The 24,517-nt window shown below is 41.6% G+C and overlaps 1 protein-coding gene across 1 annotated transcript in view; it reads left to right on the forward strand.

Annotated features, from left to right (window-relative positions):
* The window catches only part of ZBTB8B (zinc finger and BTB domain containing 8B), a 34,798-nt gene extending 11,177 nt beyond the window's left edge, over positions 1 to 23,621 (forward strand). The window contains exons 3-4 of the mRNA XM_049878633.1: positions 6,323 to 6,501; positions 15,947 to 23,621. Of these exons, the coding sequence (XP_049734590.1) occupies positions 6,323 to 6,501; positions 15,947 to 16,264 (497 nt within the window). The 3' untranslated portion in view covers positions 16,265 to 23,621. The remainder of the gene's footprint in view (positions 1 to 6,322; positions 6,502 to 15,946) is intronic.
* Positions 23,622 to 24,517: the final 896 nt, after the last annotated feature.

The raw sequence follows: 24,517 nt of genomic DNA on the forward strand, positions 1-24,517 counted from the left end.
CATAACACAGGTTGTTAATGAGTCTTCCTCCAATCCTGATGCCCCGTTCTTCTTCATATAGTCCAGCTTCTCGTATTATTTGCTCAGCATACAGATTGAATAGGTATGGTGAAAGGATACAACCCTGATGCACACCTTTCCTGACTTTAAACCAATCAGTATCCCCTTGTTCTGTCCGAACAACTGCCTCTTGATCTATGTAAAGGTTCCTCATGAGCACAATTAAGTGTTCTGGAATTCCCATTCTTCGCAGTGTTATCCATAGTTTGTTATGATCCACAGAATTGAATGCCTTTGCATAGTCAATAAAACACAGGTAAACATCCTTCTGGTATTCTCTGCTTTCAGCCAAGATCCATCTGACATCAGCAATGATATCCCTGGTTCCACATCCTCTTCTGAAACTGGCCTGAATTTCTGGCTGTTCCCTGTCTCAGTATACTGCTGCAGCTGTTTTTGAATGATCTTCAGCAAAATTTTGCTTGTGTGTGATATTAATGATATTGTTCTATAATTTCCACATTCGGTTGGATCACCTTTCTTGGGAATAGGCATAAATACGCATCTCTTCCAGTCAGTTGGCCAGGAAGCTGTCTTCCATATTTCTTGGCATAGAGAAGTGAGCACCTCCAGCGCTGCATCTGTTTGTTGAAACATCTCAACTGATATTCCATCAATTCCTGGAGCCTGGTTTTTCGCCAATGCCTTCAGAGCAGCTTGGACTTCTTCCTTCAGTACCATAAGTTCCTGATCATATGCCACCTCTTGAAATGGTTGAATATCAACTAATTCTTTTTGGTATAATGACTCTGTATTCCTTCCATCTTCTTTTGATGCTTCCTGCATTAATATTCTCCCCCATGGCATCCTTCACTATTGCAACTCAAGGCTTGAATTTTTTCTTCAGTTCTTTCAGCTTGAGAAACACTGAGCGTGTTCTTCCCTTTTGGTTTTCCATCTCCAGCTCTTTGCATATGTTATTATAATACTTTGTCTTCTCAAGAGGCCCTTTGAAATCATCTGTTCAGGTCTTTTACTTCATCAATTTTTGCTTTTGCTTTAGCTGCTCAACATTCAAGAGCAAGTTTCAGAGTCTCCTCTGACATCCATCTTGGTCTTTTCTTTCTTTCCTGTCTTTTCAGTGACCTCTTGCTTTCTTCATGTATGATGTCCTTGATGTCATTCCACAACTCATCTGGTCTTCGGTCACTAGTGTCCAATGCATCAAATCTATTCTTGAGATTGTCTCTAAATTCAGGTGGGATACACTCAAGGTGATGTTTTGGCTCTCGTGGACTTGCTCTGATTTTCTTCAGTTTCTGCTTGAACTTGCATATGAGCAATTGATGGTCTGCTCCACAGTTGGCCCCTGGTCTTGTTCTGACTGATTATATTGAGCTTTTCCATCGTCACTTTCCACAGATGTAGTCAATTTGATTTCTGTGTGTTCCACCTGGTGAGGTCCGTGTGTATAGTCGCTGTTTATGTTGGTGACAGAAGGTATTTGCAATGAAGAAGTCGTTGGTCTTGCAAAATTCTATCATTCGATCTCCGGCATTGTTTCTATCACCAAGGCCGTATTTTCCAACTACTGATCCTTCTTCTTTGTTTCTAACTTTCACATTACAATTGCCAGTAATTATCAATGCATCTTGACTGCATGTTCGATCAATTTCAGACTGTAGCAATCTTCTATTTCTTCATCTTTGTCCCTAGCGGTTGGTACGTAAATTTGAATAATAGTCATATTAACTTGTCTTCCTTGGAGGCGTATGGATATTATCCTATCACTGACAGCGTTGTCGTTCAGGATAGATCTTGAAATGTTCTTTTTGATGATGAATGCAACACCATTCCTCTTCGAGTTGTCATTCCCACCATAGTAGACTATATGATTGTCGGATTCAAATGGCTAGTGCCAGTCCATTTCAGCTGGCTAATGCCTAGGATATCGATGTTTATGCGTTCCATTTCATTTTTGACGATTTCCAATTTTCCTAGATTCATACTTCGTCCATTCCAGGTTCCAATTATTAATGGATGTTTGCAGCTGTTTCTTCTCATTTTGAGTCATGCCACATCAGCAAATGAAGGTCCCGAAAACTTTACTCCATCCACGTCGTTAAGGTCGACTCTACTTTGAGGAGGCAGCTCTTCCCCAGTCATCTTCTGAGTGCCTTCCAACCTGGGGTGCTCATTTTCCAGCACTATATCAGACAATGTTCTGTTGCTATTCATAAGGTTTTCACTGGCTAATGCTTTTCAGAAATAGACTGTCGGGTCCTTCTTTCTAGTCTGTCTTAGTCTGGAAGCTCAGCTGAAACCTGTCCTCCATGGGTGACCCTGCTGGTATCTGAATACCAGTGGCATAGCTTCCAGCTTCACAGCAACATGCAAGCCCCCACAGTATGACAAACTGACAGACATGTGGGGGATGTATGAAAGAGAGTGATTGAAATGATGGATATGGGGACTAAACCAAGGAATGAGGGGAGTGTGGATGTGAGAAAGTGAAGGTCAGTGAAATGGCAGTGTAGTCCACCCCTTGGAGGTCTTAGTGGAGACAGAGCACTTTGGGAGTGAACTGGAAAGATATGAGATTGTGATTGGCAAGCTGAATGTTTGAAATGTGGGTTATGCAGGGAATACAGTTATTGGCAACATCAAGGTATGGAGCAGTAATTCTCATCCCTGAACATGAAAATGGGGGGTGGTGGGTACTTAAAAAATATGATGCCCAGGCCCCACCACACCCACTGTACTAGGGACTGGACATCAGTATGTTTCTATTTTAAGCTGTTGGTCTAGGGTTGGGTTGCAGAGTTGGTGTAGAGAGCAAGATCTTGAGAGGATAAGAGGTCAAGGAACAGAGAGGCCAGGGTATTGAAAGGATCTGTTTTGATATTCATACCAAGAAATATGACAGGAGTTGTATTTGAAGGCGATGTGATCAAATCTTCAAGGTATGAGGAGGTGACCGGGGGGAGCCCAGATGACTGTAACAAGGAGGGATAACGGTAGTATCATCGTATGGTATGAGCTTCAAAACCTATGAGGGTTTTTAAGGAAGGAGGGAGGGACAGAGGTCTGGAAACAGTAATGAAACACAAAGAGGACCCTACCCACCTCCAGCCCAGGGTGTCAGGACTGTGGGAGAGACCTCCAAGTAAGCAGGGTGCTCAGGGGAGAGCTAGTTTCAATTAAAGCAACTGCTCCAATGGTCCAGATTTATGTATGTAACTTGGATATTTCCATGTGGAAACTCTGAATGTCCCTCAGAGTAAAATCCAAACTGAGCTGCCTTTTCCTCTTGTACCTGTTTTTCCTCCGGTGTTCCCTGCCTCAGTAGATTACACCATCATCCTTCAAGTTGGCTAACCCAGTATCTGCATCATCTAGAATCTTCTCTTTCCTCTCTACCCCGCATATGATCATCAAGTACTGTTAATTTTACTTCTCCTCAAATATATCTCTTCCTCTTCACCTACGTGGCCACTGTTTTAGTTCATGTCATCTCTCATCCAGACTAGTCATCTCCCACCTGGACTTCCTGCCTTTAATCTTGCCTCTTTTGAATCCTTCCCCCACATCGCCCTCAGAGAAACCTTTTAAAAGTTAAATCTGGCCATGAAAAGTCCAAGCTCATCATATCACTCCTATGAGGACAGGAATTTTTATCTGTTCTTTTCACTGCTGCTCAGGGCCTAGAACTGAGCCTGACACATAGTAGGGACTCAATATAAATTTGTTGAATAAATGAATGAACATGACCTTCACAATGTGGTTCTTCTTGTCCCTTCTTCAGTCTCATCCCTCAGTCTCCTTTATACTCATTTAGCTTTATCCCTAAGTACATGCTGGTCCTATACCTAAGATACTGTCTCTGTCTTGTATACCTGGTGAACTCCTATTCATCCTTTAAAACCCTCCTCAAAGGTCACTTCTCCTGTGAAACCTCTGAACTCCAAGAGAGAATTCATTACTTTTTTGTCTGTATTTCTTCATCACTTTGAACTTTATGTTTGTCATATTATATTGTATGAATTTGTTTACATGTCTTTCTCCCTTGCTAGGCTTAACTTCTTGAGGGAGGAAGCAACTGTTTTGGTAAAGATAAATCTTGACACAGTGCTTGGCAAGTAATATACATTCAACTGAACGGTTGGATTGGGAGAATCAGATCATGAAAGAGAAAGGAAAATGTTGAGATAATTCATATTTTTCCAGTGGAGAAGCATTAACAGTTGGCGCTTCCAAGGACTACCATGGGGCCCATTTTCCGTAATGTTTTTGAAAATAACTGGGAAGAAAGGAGCAGCATGACACCAAGCTGATGGGGACAAATGACAGGAAGATTCCACAATGCTGGTGGAGTGAGCAGGAAAATGGCATCTTAGCCTCAGTGTGATCAGTGAGAGAGAATGACAGTCCGACACACGTACTCACTGATGAGCTATGAACTGCTGCTTATAGCCTAGGCAACAGATTTTGGAGTCACTATAGGTTATCCAAAATGTTAGGCATTCTCAGGAAGGGAACTAGAAGCCAAAGAAAATAATCTCCACCCCTATATAAAATGAGGGAACCCTGGTGGCGTAGTGGTTAAGTGCTACAGCCCTTAACCAAAAGGTTGGCAGTTCAAATCCACCAGCGCTCCTTGGAAACTCTATGGGGCAGTTCTACTCTGTCCTATAGGGTCGCTATGAGTCAGAACTGACTCGATGGCAACAGGTTTGGTTTTTTGTTTTTATATAAAATGATGTCGAGTTCTCACTTGGAATTCAGCTTGCTATACTTTTTGCAGCGCCTCAGGAAAGACAAAGCCTAGTTAGGTGTCCTGAGAAGGTTTGGAGAAAATGGAATACATCCAGTGTTGACAGAGATCACAAGAGGCTGGACTGCCTAGTAAGTAACGAAACACCAGGGAGATGATTATGATGATGACAAACATGATTGACATATACAAACGCTTACTATCTGCCAGATGTGCTAACAGAGTTTTATGTGTTATTTCACTTAATCCTTATCACAGTCCTATGAGGTGGGAACTATTATTATCTCTCTTTCACAGGTAAGGAGAGTAAGGCACAGAGAAGTTACATAAAATGTCCAAGGTCACAGAGCTGGGAAGTGGTAGAGCCAGGATTTGAACCCAGGTTTCTGTGCCTAGAAAGCTGAGTTGAATGCCTTCATGATATGATATGGTATGATATGATATGATACAATCAAAGTCTGTAAAATCCTGAAGGGCATGGATAAACATGTTGCCATCAAGTTGATTCTGACTTATAGTGACCCTATAGGAGAGAGTAGAACTGCCCCATAGGGTTTCCAAGGTGCGACTGGTGGAGTTGAACTGCCAACCTTTTGGTAAGGAGTCAGGCTTCTTAACCACTGTGCCACCAGGGCTCCAAAGGGCATGGATAGTGAGAATAAACCTTGAATATCACAACGAGGGTATATCCAGGAAACTTGAAAGAAACAGTTTTCATACAGGTGGGTGAAAGTGATAGAAGTCATCACAAAAGAAGTGAAAAAATTCACTCTAGGAGTTCAGAGAAGATTTCACAGGAGAGGTAAATGCTGAGCAAGGTTCTGAAGGACGAATAGGAGTTCACCAGGTGTACAAAACAGAGAAGGGTATCTGAAGCAGAGAAACATTAAAGATCTTATGAACAAAGTGAAAAAAAAAAAAAGAGCTGGAAAAATATTTCAGTGAATTCCTGGATATTTGATGATTCCAGATACATATAATTAATATGAATCCCAAATAATTTCGGGTCTGCATCATAGCAAACCCTACACACAGCTGGAAGCTAGTCTTAGGAACTTTGTTAAAGAAAGCATGAATCCTAGTCCCTAGGTCTGATCTGTCCTAATACAGAATGTTTCAAACTTTTGAGAGTCCTGAGATCTGTTCAGGGGATCTCAGTCAGCATTTTCTTAAAATGAAATCAAATGGAATAGAAGCTACCAGAGTAGGTAGCTTGTTGTGTGACGCTTTTTCCAGTTACTCACAGGAAGGCTTGTGTGTTTTGAGGTTGTGGTGTAAGCTGTGTTCCTGACTGTGGGCCAGAGTCCAAGATACTTGAAAGCCAATGTATTATGGCATTCCTTGGAGTATCAGAAGCCCATGTTGCCCTCTGGCTGGTTGGGAGCCAGACAGAGTGGGAATTTGCAGACCAGATCCTATGAGCTGGAGGTGGAGTTGTTATCTTCTTGACCTGGGCTGGTCCATTTCCCCAGCTCCAGAACCCATCCATCGGAGGGTGGTATTGTCACTGCTCATAGAAGAGCTAAATCAATTTGTTTGGTTCCCCAGGTGATGTGTTGGTGGTCCCCATCAAGCTCCACAAGTGTCCTTTCTGTCCTTACACTGCCAAACAGAAGGGCATCCTTAAGCGGCACATCCGCTCACACACGGGCGAGCGGCCATACCCCTGTGAGACCTGTGGCAAGAGGTTCACTCGTCAGGAGCACCTGCGGAGTCATGCCCTGAGTGTAAGTATCCCAGCCGGCAGATTCCTTGTGGCGGGGTGGTTCATGATGCTGTCTCATGTAAGGGTAAAGCCAGCCTGTCTTTTACTTTTCGATCTACCGGGGTATTTTCAGAGAATTTTAAATATATATGTCTGCTACTTCATTAAAGCAGGGTTGGTAGCGCTTAGAAAAAGTTAAAACTTATATGGCAACAGACTAGTTTCCTAAGGGGAAAAGTCAAGAAAGTTTGGATCCTGGTCAAGGCAGAGAACAATGGGGCTTGGACAGGGGATTGTGGGCTGTTTCCATCAGTGGAATGCTGACAGTAAGCTGCATCCTCAGTTTCCCACCCAGCCCCAGCACCCTGGGGTGATGGAGGAGATACTACCATTTACAGGGCTACCTAAAGGCAGAAAAGAAGGCCCCAGCCCAAGGGGAGCTCCCCTCTCACTGGCTGCCTCACTAGGGTTCTGTCTTCCATGTAAGCTGGTGATTCCCACCAGCTGAAAAACACTCAGGCCATTTAGAAAGGTATTACATTTAAATTCATCTTTGAGCAAGGCAATCAGCCTTTGGAAAATCCAAGATAAAAATAGTTTGGACTTCAAAGACCAATATCAAGAAAGTGAAAAGCCAACCCACAGGATGGGAGAATATATTTGCAAACATGTATCTGATAAGGTCTGGTATCCAGAATATATGAAGAACTCTATAACTGAACAATAAAAATATGAATAACCCAATTAAAAAATAGACAAAGGATTTGAGTAGACATTTCTCCAAAAAAGATGTATGAATGGTCAATAAGCAGATGAAAAGATGCTCAACATCATTAGTCATGGGAAGTGCACATCAAAACCACAATGAGATGGCACTTCACACCTGCTAACAAGTTGCCCTCAGGTTGATTCCTACTGATGGTGACCCCATGTGTGTCAGAGTAGAACTCTGCTCCATATGGTTTTCAATGGCTGATTTTTCAGAAGTAGATTGCCAGGGCTTTCTTCTGCAGTGCATATGGGTAGACTCAAACCTTCAAACTTTTGGTTAGCAGCTGAGGCACTGTTTGCACTGCCCAGGGACTCCTTCATATCTACTAGGATGGCTATAATTAAACAAACAAACAAAAAAGGACAATAGCAAAATGCTGGCCAGAATGTGGAGAAATTGGAAGCATCATGGATTTCTGGTGGAAGGTAAAATGGTGCAGCTACTGTGGAAACAGATTGGTGGTTCCTCAAGAATTAAACGTAGAGTTACTATATGCATATGACCCAGCAGCTCTGCTCCGAGATATATATCCAAGAGAACTGAAAACATACATTCACGGAAGAACTTATACATGAATGATCATAGCAGCATTATTCATAATAGTCAACTAATGAATGGGAAAACAAAATGTGGCATGTGCATACAATGCAATATTATTCAGCTATAAAAAGATATGAAGTAGCAGAAAAGGCATTTGACAAAGTCCAACACCCATTCATGATAAAAACTCTTACCAAAATAGGAATTGAAGGAAAATTCCTCAACATAATAAAGGGCATCTATGCAAAGCCAACAGCCAATATCACTCTAAATGGAGAGAACCTGAAAGCATTTCCCTTGAGAACGGGAACCACACAAGGATGCCCTTTATCACCACTCTTATTCAACACCGTGTTGGAAGTCTTAGCCAGGGCAATTAGGCTAGACAAAGAAATAAAAGGTACCCAGATTGGCAAGGAAGAAGTAAAGTTATCACTATTTGCAGATGACATGATTATATACACAGAAAACCCTAAGGAATCCTCCAGAAGACTACTGAAACTAATAGAAGAGTTTGGCAGAGTCTCAGGTTATAAAATAAACATACAAAAATCACTTGGATTCCTCTACATCAACAAAAAGAACACCGAAGAGGAAATAACCAAATCAATACCATTCACAGTAGCCCCCAAGAAGATAAGATACTTAGGAATAAATCTTACCAAGGATGTAAAAGACCTATACAAAGAAAACTACAAAGCTCTACTACAAGAAATTCAAAAGGACATACTTAAGTGGAAAAACATACCCTGCTCATGGATAGGAAGACTTAACATAGTAAAAATGTCTATTCTACCAAAAGCCATCTATACATTTAACGCACTTCCGATCCAAATTCCAATGTCATATTTTAAGGGGATAGAGAAACAAATCACCAATTTCATATGGAAGGGAAAGAAGCCCCGGATAAGCAAAGCACTACTGAAAAAGAAGAAGAAAGTGGGAGGCCTCACCTTACCTGACTTCAGAACCTATTATACAGCCACAGTAGTCAAAACAGCCTGGTATTGGTACAACAACAGACACATAGACCAATGGAACAGAATTGAGAACCCAGACATAGATCCATCCACGTATGAGCAGCTGATATTTGACAAAGGCCCAGTGTCAATTAACTGGGGAAAAGATAGCCTTTTTAACAAATGGTGCTGGCATAACTGGATATCCATTTGCAAAAAAATGAAACAGGACCCATACCTCACACCATGCACAAAAACTAACTCCAAGTGGATCAAAGACCTAAACATAAAGACTAAAACGATAAAGATCATGGAAGAAAAAATTGGGACAACCCTAGGAGCCCTAATACAAGGTATAAACAGAATACAAAACATTACCAAAAATGATGAAGAGAAACCCGATAACTGGGAGCTCCTAAAAATCAAATACCTATGCTCATCTAGAGACTTCTCCAAAAGAGTAAAAAGACCACCTACAGACTGGGAAAGAATTTTCAGCTATGACATCTCCGACCAGCGCCTGATCTCTAAAATCTACATGATTCTGTCAAAACTCAACCACAAAAAGACAAACAACCCAATCAAGAAGTGGGCAAAGGATATGAACACACATTTCACTAAAGAAGATATTCAGGCAGCCAACAGATACATGAGAAAATGCTCTCGATCATTAGCCATTAGAGAAATGCAAATTAAAACTACGATGAGATTCCATCTCACACCAGCAAGGCTGGCATTAATCCAAAAAACACAAAATAATAAATGTTGGAGAGGCTGCGGAGAGATTGGAACTCTCATACACTGCTGGTGGGAATGTAAAATGGTACAACCACTTTGGAAATCTATCTGGCGTTATCTTAAACAGTTAGAAATAGAACTACCATACAACCCAGAAATCCCACTCCTAGGAATATACCCTAGAAATACAAGAGCCTTCATACAAACAGATATATGCACACCCATGTTTATCGCAGCTCTGTTTACAATAGCAAAAAGCTGGAAGCAACCAAGGTGTCCATCAACGGATGAATGGGTAAATAAATTGTGGTATATTCACACAATGGAATACTACGCATCGATAAAGAACAGTGACGAATCTCTGAAACATTTCATAACATGGAGGAACCTGGAAGGCATTATGCTGAGCGAAATCAGTCAGAGGCAAAAGGACAGATATTGTATAAGACCACTATTATAAGATCTTGAGAAATAGTAAACCTGAGAAGAACACATACTTTTGTGGTTACGAGGCGGGGAGGGAGGGAGGGTGGGAGAAAGTTTTTTATTGATTAATCAGTAGATAAGAACTGCTTTAGGTGAAGGGAAAGACAACACTCAATACATGGAAGGTCAGCTCAATTGGACTGGACCAAAAGCAAAGAAGTTTCCGGGATAAAATGAATGCTTCAAAGGTCAGGGGAGCAAGTGCGGGGGTGTGGGGAACATGGTTTGCGGGGACTTCTAAGTCAATTGGCAAAATAATTCTATTATGAAATCATTCTGCATCCCACTTTGAAATGTGGCGTCTGGGGTCTTAAATGCTAACAAGCGGCCATCTAAGATGCATCAATTGGTCTCAACCCACCTGGAGCAAAGGACAATGAAGAACACCAAGGCCACACGACAACTAAGAGCCCAAGAGACAGAAAGGGCCACATGAACCAGAGACCTACATCATCCTGAGACCAGAAGAACTAGTTGGTGCCCGGCCACAATCGATGACTGCCCTGACAGGGAGCACAACAGAGGACCCCTGAGGGAGCAGGAGATCAGTGGGATACAGACCCCAAATTCTCATAAAAAGACCAAACTTAATGGTCTGACTGAGACTGGAGGAATCCCGGCGGCCATGGTCCCCAGACCTTCAGTTGACACAGGACAGGAACCATCCCCGAAGACAACTCATCAGAAATGAAAGGGACTGGTCAGCGGGTGGGAGAGAGACGCTGATGCAGAGTGAGCTAATTATATTAGGTGGACACTTGAGAGTGTGTTGGCAACTCTTGTCTGGAGGGGGGATGGGAGGATAGAGAGGGAAGCTGGCAAAATTGTCAAGAAAGGAGAGACTGAAAAGGCTGACTCAAGAGCGGGAGAGCAAGTGGGAGTAGGGAGTGAGATGTATGTAAACTTATATGTGACAAACTGATTGGATTTGTAAACGTTCACTTGAAGCTTAATAAAAGTTATTAAAATAAATAAATAAATCATGCACATTTTAACCAGTAAAAAAAAAAAAAAAGATATGAAGTATTGATACATGGTACAACATGGATGAACCCTGAAAACATGCTAAGTGAAAGAAGCCAGATACAAAGACCACATATTGTATGATTCTATGAAATGTCAGAACGGGAAGATCCATAAAGACAGAGAGTAGATTAATAGTTATCAGGGGATAGGGTCCTAGAGTGGTGCAAACAGTTAAATGATTGACTATTGATCGAAAGGTTGGCAGCTCGAACCCACCCAGAGGCCCCTCGAAAGACAGGCCTACCAATCGGCTTCCAAAAGAGCACAGCCTTAAAAACCCTATAGAGCAGTTCTACTCTGCACACATGGGGTCCCCGTGAGTCAGAGTTGACTCGAGGGCGACTAACAACAACGACAGGATAGGGGCATGTGGGAATGTGGAGTGGCATGAAATGGTAGGAGTAGTGTCAGAAACTGTCTAACTTCGGGGGGATAATAACCAGGATCAGCCTAAAGCTGATTCCTATGAAGTGGAGTTCAAATATATCTCCACTCTCCAAACTTTTTACCAATTTTGACACCAGCCATTCCTTCTACAGCACTCTCTACTTCTCTTCTGGGTTCAATACAATGGCCACACAGAAGTAATAGACCATACTTAGAGTTAAGTGGTTTATTGAGGAAGCAGCAGGATATAACTCAGGAAGTAGAATCAACAGGTTACAATCGAGATCAGGATTAGGCTTTAGTTCAGGACATTTCCCTCAGTTCCTGTCAGCTGTGCAAGCTGGCAGGCCCTTCTTTCTGCCATGCACACCCGCTCTCAGCGTGCGGCCTCTTCTTAGTCCCCTCAGGACAGACCTCTCTGCCTTTGGCCTCCCTGCTGTTGGCCTCTCCACTGCTGACTGACTCAGCTTATAGCCAGTGAGCAGTTTTGTTCTGCTCTCTTACTGCATTTCTAGTAGCAAATTTCTGCCATCACCACCAACCCTACTGCAGGGCCTCTTCCAGGCCTCACACTGTCTTCAGTGTTACAGCCCTTGACCTGTGTTACAGCTCTTTTAGGAGATTCCCTGCCTCTCTCTCTTTTTCTTCTTGCCTCAGGACAGCTCTCTCTTGCCTTTTCTTCTTTCTTCCTTCTCTTCTGTCTGTAAACCTCTGTGGGGTTGGCTGCATATATAAGCAAACTCCTCATCAATTTCAAGGCATGGCGCTTTCACCAGGGCTGCAAACTGACCAATCTATTCTCAGGAGACTGCAGACACTTCATTTGCACACTAGGCTATAGTTGTTTCATTTGCATAACTATATCAACCAATCCCTGCAAAAAAAAAAAAAAACCCAACCAAACCCAGTGCTGTCGAGTCGATTAGCGACCCTATAGGACAGAGTAGAACTGCCCCATAGAGTTTCCAAGAAGCGCCTGGTAGATTTGAACTGCCAACCCTTTGGTTCGTAGCCATAGCATTTAACCACTACACCACCAGCGTTTCCCCAATCCCTGCAAGATGTGCAAAATAGAGCAATCACAGGGTAGGCTGCAGCCCATTGCCAAACAAAAACTATCAAACCTCAAGTTGTTTACAGCTTACCGAAATGGCAAGCAACCTGAACAAAAGTAACAGACCTTCTGGGGTAGAAAACTATGGCACAGGTAACTCCTTCGGGCTTACGAGAAAAATTTCTCAAGCTGTTTTTCCAAAGAACCAAGGCAAAAGGACGCATAAAGGAACTCATACTTATTCAGTCACCTGTGGTGACTGCTAACAGGTATAGGGTTTCTTTCTTTTTTCTTAAGAATTAAAAAAAAAAATTTGTAGTGGTAAAATGTGTATCAAATAATATCATTAATATCACACAAGTAAAATTTTGCTGACGATCATTCAAAAGTGGCTGCAGCAGTACATCGACAGGAGACTGCCAGAAATTCCAGCAGGATTCAGAAGAGGACATGGAACAAGGGATATCATTGCTGATGTCAAATGGATCCTGGCTGGAAGCAGAGAATACCAGAAAGATGTGTACCTGTGTTTTATTGACTATGCAAAGGCATTTGACTGTGTGGATCATAACAAATTTTTCATAACGTTGTGAAGAATGGGAATTCCAGAACACTTAATTGTGCTCATGGAGAACCCGTACATAGACTAAAAGGCAGTCATTCGAACAGAACAAGGGGATACTGCGTGGTTTAAAATCAAGAAAGGTGTGGATCAGGGTTGTATCCTTTCACCATGCTTAGTCTGTATGCTGAGCAAATAACCAGAGAAGGTGGACTATATGAAGAAGAACGAGGCATCAGGATTGGAGGAAGACTCATTAACGACCTGACCTGCATTATGCAGATGACACAGCCTTGCTTGCTGAAAGCAAAGAGGACTTGAAACACTTACTGATGAAGATCAAAGACTGCAACCTTCAGTATGGATTACACCTTAACATAAACAAGTCAAAAATCTTCACAACTAGACCAATAAGCAATATGGTGATAAATGGAGAAAATATTGAAGATGTCAAGGATTTCATTTCACTTGAATCCATAATCAATGCTTATGGAAGCAGGAGTCAGGAAATCACATGACTTATCGCATTGGGCAAATCTGCTGCAAAAGACCTCTTTCAAATGTTAAAAAGCAAAGATGTCACTTTAAGGACTAAGATGCACCTGACCCAAGCCATAGTATTTTTAATTGCCTCACATGCATGCGAAAGCTGGACAATGAATAAAGAAGACCTAAGAAGAATTGATATCTTTGAATAATGGTATTGGTGAAGAATATTGAATATACTATGGAGTACCGGAAGAATGAACAATTCTGTCTTGGAAGAAGTACAACCAGAATGCTCCTTAGAAGCGAAGATGGTGAGACTTTGTCTTAGTACTTTGAACATCTTACTTATCAGGAGGGGCCAATCCCAGAGAAGGACATCATGCTTGGTAAAGTAGAGGGTCACTGAAAACGAGGAAGACCTCAACAAGATGGATTAACACAGTGGCTGCGACAATGGGCTGAAGCATAATAACAATCGTATGTGAATTAGTTCTCAAGTTTTTAAAAAGACTTGGAAATAACCTAGGTTTAAGATAAGTGCAGGGTTCCTGCCTGCCTCTGCTCAGTCCTGCCCCCAGCATACCTGTCTGAGAGTGGCCTGACTCCAAGAGCTTAATTTTTTTTGTTTTCATTTTGTGTATGTGTGTGTGTTTGCTGTTTTTTTCATTTCAAATTATATCTCCAGCCCATCTTGGCAAGAAGTAGTTCCGGAGTGTTTCTAAGATGTCTCATTGGTTGAATTCTTATTCACTCTCTCTTTCCATATCATATAAGGTCCAGTTTACTGTACCCCAAAGAGATGTTATTCAAAGGCTCCGTCAAGTTGCAAGAGGGAGTACACACTCTAGTTAACTGCAATGTTGGGGGTTTAGCATAGGAGCCCAGGAAACCTAATAGAAACTGGGGACAGTAGTCAGGATTTCATGGGTATCCTGTTGTTGTCCCTTCTCCTGCATCAGCCTCTCCCTGGCTCTGCATCGCCTGCATATTCTACATCCAGAGCTCTCTCAAGAGAGGCTGTGATTGGTTCGCAGAGCCATCCGCCCAAGAGAGCCCCTACTGGCTAGATTTCTGAAGTGTGCACGCATTAGAAAGGCAGCACCTGCTGCAGAGGGGACCCCTGAGGCTGCTGCCATCGGGAGAGGCGGGTGGGGTAGGAATCAGGTTCCCTTTTGCAGTATGCAATGCTCTTCTCATAAATAAGGAATGAATTTATCATTGAGGAAGCTGAGGGTGAAGCATCCGCTAGCAGGACTGGGGAACCTACTCTAGCAAATCAGCCTGAAAAAACAACTAAATTCAAGATACATAAGAAGCTGTGCCTAAATTCTTAATCAGTTCACTGAACGTTCATGGTATGCCAGACACAGTTGTTAGCTGCTGTGGAGCCGGTCCGGACTCAAGATGACCCTGTGCACAATGGGACAACAACATGCTGCCCGGTTCTGCACCTTTCCCATGATCGCTTGCAGATCTGACCATTGTGATTCATAGGGTTCGCCCCCACCATTGGTGTGATTTTCAGAAGTAGATCGCCAGGCCTTTCTTCCTAGTCTATCTCAGTCTGCGTTATGGATTGAATTGTGGCCCCCAAAATATGTGTTGTAAATCCTGACCCCTATACCTGTGGTTGTGGTCCCATTTGAGAATGGGTTTTCCTTGTTATGTTAACGAGGCAGTATTAGTGTAGGGTGTGTTTTAAGTCAATCTCTTTTGAGATATAAAAGAGCAGATTAAGCAATTAGGCACAAATGGAGGGGAAGACACATACCACATGATTGCCAAGGAACCCAGGAATAGAAGCATGCTGAATTCAGACTTCTAGCCTTCTAAACTGTGAGAAAATAAATGATCATTAAAGCCACCCACTTGTGGTATTTTATTGTAGCAGCATGAGTTAACAACTAAAGGAAGCTCCGCTGAGACCTGTCCAACATTCTAGAAACACACAAGCCTCCGCTGACAGACAGATGGTAGCTGCACATGAGATGCACTGTCCAGGAATCGAACTCAAGTCTCCCACATTGACAGCAAGAATTCTACCACTGGAACCATCACATGCCAGGCGCTGGGGATACAGTGCCTATATGGGACAGATATGACCCCTGCCTCTTTGAGCTTAGAGTCTAGTGAATTATACAAACGATTTGTGAGAAACACGACAAAGGAAGAAGAATATAGATGGGGAACCTAACCTGGCTTGGAGTACCAGGGAAGACTTCCTTGAAAAGCCTTAGTAAGGGGTGAGGATTAGAAATAAGGAGGGGAGGGGACGTTCCACGTGTGTCCAATGGCCCTGGGGATGGAAAGGACCTTGCTGAGGTGAGTAGGTGGCAGCAAGAGCCAGGGGGGTAGTGGTGAGGAATGAGACCGGAGACGTAGCTCACATGGGCCCTTGTAGGCCATGGCTCGACCCCTATTCTGTCACATATACTTGTCTGCCTGTGATTCTAGGTCCACAGATCCAACCGTCCAATCATCTGCAAGGGCTGCAGAAGAACCTTCACGAGTCAGCTGTCGCAGGGGCTGCGGCGCTTTGGGCTATGTGACAGCTGCACCTGTGTTACAGGCACACACGACGATGATGACGACTTGATGCCCATCAACCTCAGCCTGGTGGAGGCTTCCTCAGAAAGCCAAGAGAAGAGCGATACAGACAATGACTGGCCCATCTACGTGGAGTCTGGTGAGGAAAACGACCCTGCCAGAGACGATTCCGATGACAAATCACAAATTCGACCCAGCTTCTCGGATCGAGAGACACTTACGTAGCAATCAATTGGCAGGAAAGAAGTTTCAGAATTTGTTACTGCCCATTCCGTGGTTGAAAGTCACCCATTTGTGCAATTTTGTGGAACCCTGAGAGGAACGCTTTTTTGCTGTTATTATAATATTTGGATCTTTGTTAGACTACATAGTGGTAGTTGGATTTTGTAACTCGAAGGACTAATAACTTTTTAGTATGGTGCCCTGGGCTTCTGAGGACTTCTCCGGCGTTTCCTTAATTCTGAGTGAATTAAGGCTGGCGCTGAGGCTTCCTGGTTTTCTTGCTGTGCACCCAAATTCTAGTTAAAAGAGAGATGAGAGAATCTCCACCCTCTTTTCTCTGAAAAGGTGGGCAAGAGTATATTACGTTTTGGGGTCCATCTTATATTTGCCAAACCTCTCCTAATGAATTCTGTGTTTTAATTTTCTGATGAAGTGTTAGACAAAAAGCTTCGTTGATACCAGGCACGCAGGGCTGGCTGGCTACAGGTTGGTAAAAGGTACTTCCTCACGCTACAACTACGCTTTTAAAGGCTGGGGTACTTACGTACAGATAAGCATGGAATCCAACTGAAAGGTTCTTTATAGCACCCTGATTTGCAGAGTTGAATTAAATTTTGAGTAGCCTTGGGAAAGGAGCCTGTGAGCCCAGGTCTGGATGGCCTCCCTGTCCGGTTTGGTATTTGACTTCTGTACACACGAATAACCTGTTCTGTGATCATAAAACAAGTCATCTGGCCAAAACCCAAAATGCACCACTCTACTTTTTTTCCAGCCATTTCCAAGAGCCAATACTGTGTAATCTGAAATGTAACTGCCATTTCTTTTACTTGGTTTATAAAGAGAACCTTATGGAGTGTAAGTATTAACCCACGTAAACAAGTTATATTTCTAAATCTTCTGTCTTTTCGTGGTCCTCTTAGGGGAAAGAGAGAGTTAGTAGGTTTTTAAAACCAGTCTTTTTGCTCACTTTATAGTCCAAAAAAGAGGCTGGACTTATTTAAAGGGTTAAGGGGCAGGAAATATTAGGGACATAAGATGTAATTTAAGGTACTCTCATAATTTTGTCTTATGTTAAAATATCCAAAATAGATTTTAGAAGAAAACCCTTTTTGTTCCTTCAATTTCAGTGCAGGTATGTTTCTGCCTCTTAACAACAATTAATTAAAAAACATTACAAATTGGCTTGTATATGTTAGTCATTGAAGAGTTAGAAAGGTGTTTACACTGTACTTCTCACAGACTGGGGCTAGTCTGTGAATTGTTTGCTCCTCGTCTGCATTTAGGAAAGTCAGAAATTCAGAGTAAGTGTATAGAAACTTTCGTAACAATTTGACATTGCTGTGACACTCAAGGGTGTGATCAGTGGCCTGATCTTGTTGAACAGGGTGTAGACCAGTTTGGGTGTGGTCAGTTCTGGTGAGTCACATAGTACATCTGTATTCATCTAGTGGAAACCCTGGTGGTGTAGTGGTTAAGAGCTCAGGCTGCTAACCAAAAGGCCTGGCAGTTCGAATCCACCAGGTGCTCCTTGGAAACTCTATGGGGGCGGTTCTACTCTGTCCTATACGGTCACTATGAGTCAGAATTGGCTCAATGGCAAAGTTTTACCTATCTAGTAGGTAGTAGAGGCAAGGGATACTGCTGAACATCCTACAGTACACACACAGGACAGCCCCTCACAACAAAGAATTATCTATTCCAAAATGTCCATAGTACTGAGGTTGAGAAGCCCTGCTGTAAAATAAAGTAGGATCTTTAAAATGACCTTTAATGAGTGAACTTAATTTTGTGTTATATTTTTGGCTACCTTCGTAACATTGAATGGGCCCTGACGTTCCCACAAGTTTTGGAAAATAGTGGATTAGTAAGAGGGGGAGCTGAAGTTAGGATGGTTCAGAGCTTGTCCAAGATCAGATTAGGTGTAGACGTGGAAAGTGAGAAATTTTGACTCTGATTTATATGCCCAGAGCCGTTAGTAGGCTCTGATCATTTTATTAAATGTTAAAGTAGAAGAATCACTGGGAGAAAAGCAGAGTGTGCAGTTTAATATTTGAGTAATTCCCTTTCTTCCATAGTATCGTGGATGGTTGCATTCTTGATTGGCTGTTTGGGGTTTGTTTGTTGGTATTAGTAGAAAATATACTTCCTGTGTCTGGAGCGTCAGATTGTAAACTGATTCTCTGTTCTAAATTGATGTTCACTTTTTGGTGGTCAGTATTTATAACCTGTACAGTGTCTTCAAGGCTTAAATCGTAGAGTTGTTGATACTTTTATAAGAATTTCACAGTTGGGCCCAACACAAACCATTAGTGATTTATTTTTATTCTGGCATCTTTTTGGCACATTCAGTGCAAGTATACAAAGGGATATTTTTGTCTTAAATTAGCTTGCATGGATGGGAACCGGATTCTTACTTACAGTGGAATTCAAAAATTCTTGGGCATTCTTGGTAAGTTGTTTCTCTTGGGGGAAGGGGACAGGCTTTCATAGCAAGGATTGAGAAGGAATGTAAATAAGGCCTGTAACTTACGACACAAAAATGACACAGAGCGTTGTGATTTCTGGTCATTTGGTAGAAAGATTCCGTTCTGATGTAAATATTTTGGCGGCCACTAGACTTTGAATATTCCTTGAGAAAGCTGCCGACCTAGTTAGTGGTCTGCAAAATGTGGAATTTTGTACTCTGGTAATTCAGGAAACTGTGTTGGGTTTTTTGTTGTTGTTAATTTTGCTCTGCAGGGAGGAAGGCAGCAGGCAGTTCTGCATGCATTGATCCTAGAGCAGTGGGGAACACTGTAGTGGCCTTGGTCAGCAGAAGTCAGACTGTCTCATTTGGACTTGGAGGTTTTTCTTGTGTGTCCTTTGTGCATAGAGAATAGAATTATCTCCGTGAAGTCTAGTGTAAGCCGGTAGGGAGGGGCAAAGGGTTAGGGTGGGTGAGAAGTTCCTGTTACACTCTGTTTTGAGCTTTAGCACTGTACTGCCTGTTGTTGGTGGTCTCTTGTGGCTTGCCTTGTACTTTCGTGGGATCACACTGACTTCTAACCCAGAAAAGGGGGCACTTTATTCATTTGCTTGTGGTGGGCAATGTTTTCATTGGTTTTGTAGTTCAATCTTTCCACCGGATATCATGATGTTCCTCAGAGCTTTCATTGTACTGCTGAAAATTTGAATTCTTTTCATCAAATGATGCTTCTTTAGAGATGAGCGAAAAGGATTTTTTTGGCAGAAGTAGTTTGGTTGGTTTTTAACATGCCCTTGCTTTAAAAGGTGACGGTAACTCACACCATTACATGATGGGCTGATATGGAACTTTCATAATTAAAGGAGCACATTTAGCATCTGTTTTGACCCTCCAGGTAGATAAGTTTACTATGGCCAATTCTTCATTGACAACTATGGTTTTTTAGGCCAATTTTTTATTTCCATCCTTTGAATTTTGGACCTTTGTCAGTAGCATATTTAAAATTGGTGGGATTAGGGGTGGGAATTGTGTGCTTGGCTGAAGTAACACACTTCCAGCTTTTGAAGGACAGCATTGATTTGAGATACATGTCTTGGTGACATGCAGTGGAAATGGATTCTCTGTCATGCAAACTGTGAAGGATATGATCAAGACTTTTTTTGGAGGCAGAAAAACATTCCAAACAGTTTCAAGTCTTCTAGCTATCCATAGCCCCTGTAGAGCATCTATCTACTGCTACCAGACAAATGAGCAAACAGTACTGCAGTGCCCTCCAGGGGTCTACTTAGGCTCACCTGAAAGTTTAGAGGCATTCAAACTCACGAACTTTGAAGTTTGTATCAAATTCAGTTGGAAGAATACAGGATGGGAAGCACAGCTTGCCAGAAAAGAAGAGCCAGATGTTGCCCTTCTGTGGGAGTCTCTGCAGCTGTCCATGTGGCACAGCAGAGGTGCAAGGAGACAGATCCATATCAGACAGGTAAGGAAGCTGCCCTGGCTTAAAAGCCTCCTGTTCCATGGAAGATATTTCTTCCATAAACATAGCTTCCAGGGTCTCTGCAAGAGATATGCCTGTTACCAGAGTCAGGGAAGACCCAAAGCTGTGGCTCCCTATCAGGTATTTATAGTTCTCACAGTCCAGATGCAGTTTACCAATTAAGGATCATTTCTACCATAAGTAATGTTGCCTAGCAACATGGTTGCCATTACTACTTTTATCAGGTTGCCAGAGGAACAGAGTTAGAAAGTTAGCCAAAGGTCATATTTTCATGGAGAAGGGCAAAAGGTTTTGTTAATCCTTTCAAACAGTGTGCTAAGCACTTGCACAATAGCTCCTCCACCTAATTCCTATGAACTATAGCCGGAGGAATTTCCTATTAAAATATAGCCACCGCCAACTCATTTTTCCTCTCTCGAATAGTATTAATTCTTTATACTTAGCTGCTTGTCATCAATACTCTGTTTGCACATTTTGCTGAGGTATGTATGTCTAAGAGCTGGATAAATAGTCAAAATGACCCCATGAAAATGTCATGTGTCCTTTGGTGCTACCCACAGTAGACAGGTGTAGTATGACATACTGTAGGAACATTATTGAACGGGAATTTCTGAGGGTTCCATCAGTCACACTTTGATGGGAACATGTGTCCAACTGGCAACTACCAAACACTAAGCTTTTAATAACAGTGTCTAAATTATTGTCTCTTCTTGCTATGTCATGTGGTGCTACTCTTCCCTGCTTCTGTTGTTCCTGGCACATCAGGAGATAGTTGGTCATTTATTCAACAGTTACCCAACAAATATTTGCAGTGTTTACTATGTGTCAGGTACTAGGGATGTGTCAGGGAATGAGCACAACCCCTGCCTTCAAGGAACTTCCAGTGTCATCTGAGAGACCAGCAATCAAGCAGCTACAGCAAAGTGTGCTGAGTATGACAACAGGAGTGAGTACAGGTTGCTCTGAGAGTGCCTGGGTAGAGCCACTAGCCCAGTTCTAGAGCCTCAGGGAAGACTCTCTTGTCTAAGCTACTGTCATTGTGGTCCTTCCCATCCTTCCCATCCATTAAACTTCCAGTTTCAGGATAAGGTTTGTATCCAAACATGGTGGCTGTGGACACTAAAAAAAAAAAAAAATTTTTTTTTTTTTTTTAGTGCTTAAATTAGCTCTTTTATTCAGGTATGTAGAAATACTATAAACGTTTCAGAATATCCTAGTCTTTAGAAAATATACATTGGATATTACGTTTTCCTATTTAAAACATACACACACATAACCTCCCATTGTCTTGATCCAGTGCAATAACATAGAAAAAGGGTATTGTCATTTTGAGGGATGTGGTGGAGCCTCATTTGGGCCTTGGCTGGCCTTGTGAACTGGCTAATACCCCAGAAGTCAGGATAGACATGGGATAGGGCCATTAAGTCAAAGGATTTGAGAATAGAAGGGACCTTAGAGATAACATAGTTCAACTCGGTTTTACAGGGAGATGAAATGACTAGTTCCTACTTTTCACAACTAGTTAGGATCAGAAACTAGGCCCTGCCCAGACTGGGCTAGTGTTCTTTCTTCTCTACAATGCTGGTAACTCACAAGCATGTTTGGGCAGGCAGAAAAGACCATCCATAGATACAGCATTTGTTTCCTTGGGGGTTCGTCCGATGAGGACAGTGCTACACTGGCCCCATGTGGTATAGTTTGTGTGACCGTGACCTGCATTCTTGTAATGCTGAAACAGGGATTGGGCAGTCACATGTTGAGCATAGGGAAGTTAATTTAATTTCATTGTCCTGTAGTATCTACACATATCTGAAACAAAGAAAACTACCACACACAGAAATAGGCAAATCAAAAGTCTTTATTGTCTACTTATTTAATATGTATCATATATATTTGATTTTAATTTATTCACTTTTACTTACAAAAACTTTCAAAAATAAAAAATATACAACATTGTCTTGAAATTACTTCTGCCAACATCAGCACTGGTTTTGAAATAGAAATTGGGTATGATTCCGGGAATTTGACAAGGACAATCTTTTTTGAAACAGAAAACCACATTATTTTTAAGCCAACAGCCCACATAATATTATGGTATATGAGTGAAAATGTGTTTTAGGTATTTCTTGACTGAGTGGATCTTAATAAATCTACTGCAGAAGCTAATTTTATTGAAAGGTCTGCAATATTATAGCAGTTATTAATAAAACACATAAGCCACTTTAAAACCCAAACCCAGTGCTGTCAGATAAGCCACTTTACAATCTCAAAATACTTAGAAGCAGTGTTCTTGGTTGTTAATAAAATATTAAGTTTGGGATTAAAATTAATTTAGGGCTATCGAAGATGCAAACCATCTTCAGTTTTGTTAAATCAACCTGGGGGTAAAACAAGAAAGTTTCAAACTAAATTTTTGTTTCGATTTATATAAAGTCAGATTGAAATACCTGAGACAAGTTTAGAATAGGAATATCCACAGCCAGGTTCAGGAAAACCTTCCTCTTTATTCCATTATTGCTCATGTTGTCCTCAGAAACAAATGTAACTTAATTATTTTCTGTCCTTAACAGAATTTGAAATTGACCTCTATTAGATAACTACAAATTTTAGAATGGCTAAGGTCAAAATAGTGAAAACAGTTTATTTAGGATGAACGAAATAGGGAATTGAGGGGTGACCCTCTTCACATGAGTGGGTTGGTAATAATCCTTCATAGTGTAGCTAACTATTTTTCTCAAAGCAATCATTTACATGAAATTCTAATGAGGAACTCTATGGACAAGATTTCAGTTAAGAAAAACACACAAAATAAAGAGAAGTATTAAATGGTACTCCAAACAGAAGAAACGTCCGTCAAACATCTTTTCCACTTCACTGCCCCATGGCGTTAGGACCAAGTATTTCTTGTATAAGAGTTTCTGGGCAGAATATCCTAAGCCAAGGCATTTTGGATTCTGATTAAAGAGGACTGACCACTGCTTGATGAATGGGTAACATGGGATGCAATTTAAAAAAAAGTAATGGCAGACAACACAAAAATCAGAGGAGACATAACCATTCTAAGCCATTGAAAGAAAAACAGAAACTAACTTTATCCTTGGCTGTCAAGTTTCCAAGTGGATTAGTTCCTCTTACAAATGCACTTGTCAAAACTGATATTTAAAAAAAAAAAAGAGAAGCCAAAGTTGGAAATAATCTCAACCATTAAAACAATAGCAACTGACACCTTTTTTAAGGAGTGGGAAACCTTCTGCTTTTTGGAACTGAGGTGGTCTCTATGTTAACGTGGTTATGTACCAGATCTGTTTATGTGGTTCAGTGTTGTCCAGGTTTTGTGTCATTTTGCTGTTTTTACTTTTTTTAAACAAAGAACTGAAAATAAGAGAGAATAAAGTACATTTGTGGAGTTAATCTGGATCTGACTTCTCATTTCTGTTGTTTCTTGGCATTCCATTTTTAATATAAGTCTTTAAAATATATGTGCACATTTTTGTTTAAAAAATTATTTCTGGTTAAACAACAGTTTCTAATATTTATCTTTTGAAAACAGGAAGTTGGGTTCACTTTTAACAATATATTGATACAACTACATTTTTTAAAAATGTTGAGACTGGATATCTTAGTTATCTAGTGCTGCTATAACAGAAATACCACAAGTGGATGGCTTTAACAAAAAGAAATTTATTCTCTCAAAGTTCAGGAGGCTAGAAGTCCAAATTCAGGGTGCCAGCTCCAGGGAAAGCCTTTCTCTCTCTGTCGAAGGCCCTTGTCATCAATCTTCCCCTGGCCTAGGAGCTTCTCAGAGCAGGGATCCTGGGTCCAAAGGACACTCGTGCTCCTGGTTCTTCTTGCTTGGTAGTAATGAGGTCCCCCTCCTCTCTGCTTGCTTCTCTCTTTTATGTCTCAAAAGAGATGGACTCAAAATACAACCTAATCCTGTAGATTGAGTCTTGATTCATTAGTGTAAATGCCTTTAATCCTGCTTCATTAACATCACATTGTTGTTGTTAGGTTCCATTGAGTCAATTCTGACTCATAGTGATCCTATGTACAATAGAACAAAACATTGCCTGGTCTGGCGCCATCCTCATGATCATTGTTTTGCTTGAGCCCATTGTTGCAGCCACTATGTCAGTCCATCTTGTTTGAGGGTCTTCCTCTTTTTTACTGACGCTCTACTTTGCCAACCATGATGTCCTTCTACAGGGATTGGTCCCTCCTGATAACATGTCCAAGGTACAGCAGACGAAGTCTCGCCATCCTCGCTTCTAAGGAGCATTCTGGCTGTACTTCT

This window comes from Elephas maximus, chromosome 3, assembly GCF_024166365.1.
Source record: "Elephas maximus indicus isolate mEleMax1 chromosome 3, mEleMax1 primary haplotype, whole genome shotgun sequence".
In the NCBI taxonomy this organism is placed as follows: Eukaryota; Metazoa; Chordata; class Mammalia; order Proboscidea; family Elephantidae; genus Elephas; species Elephas maximus.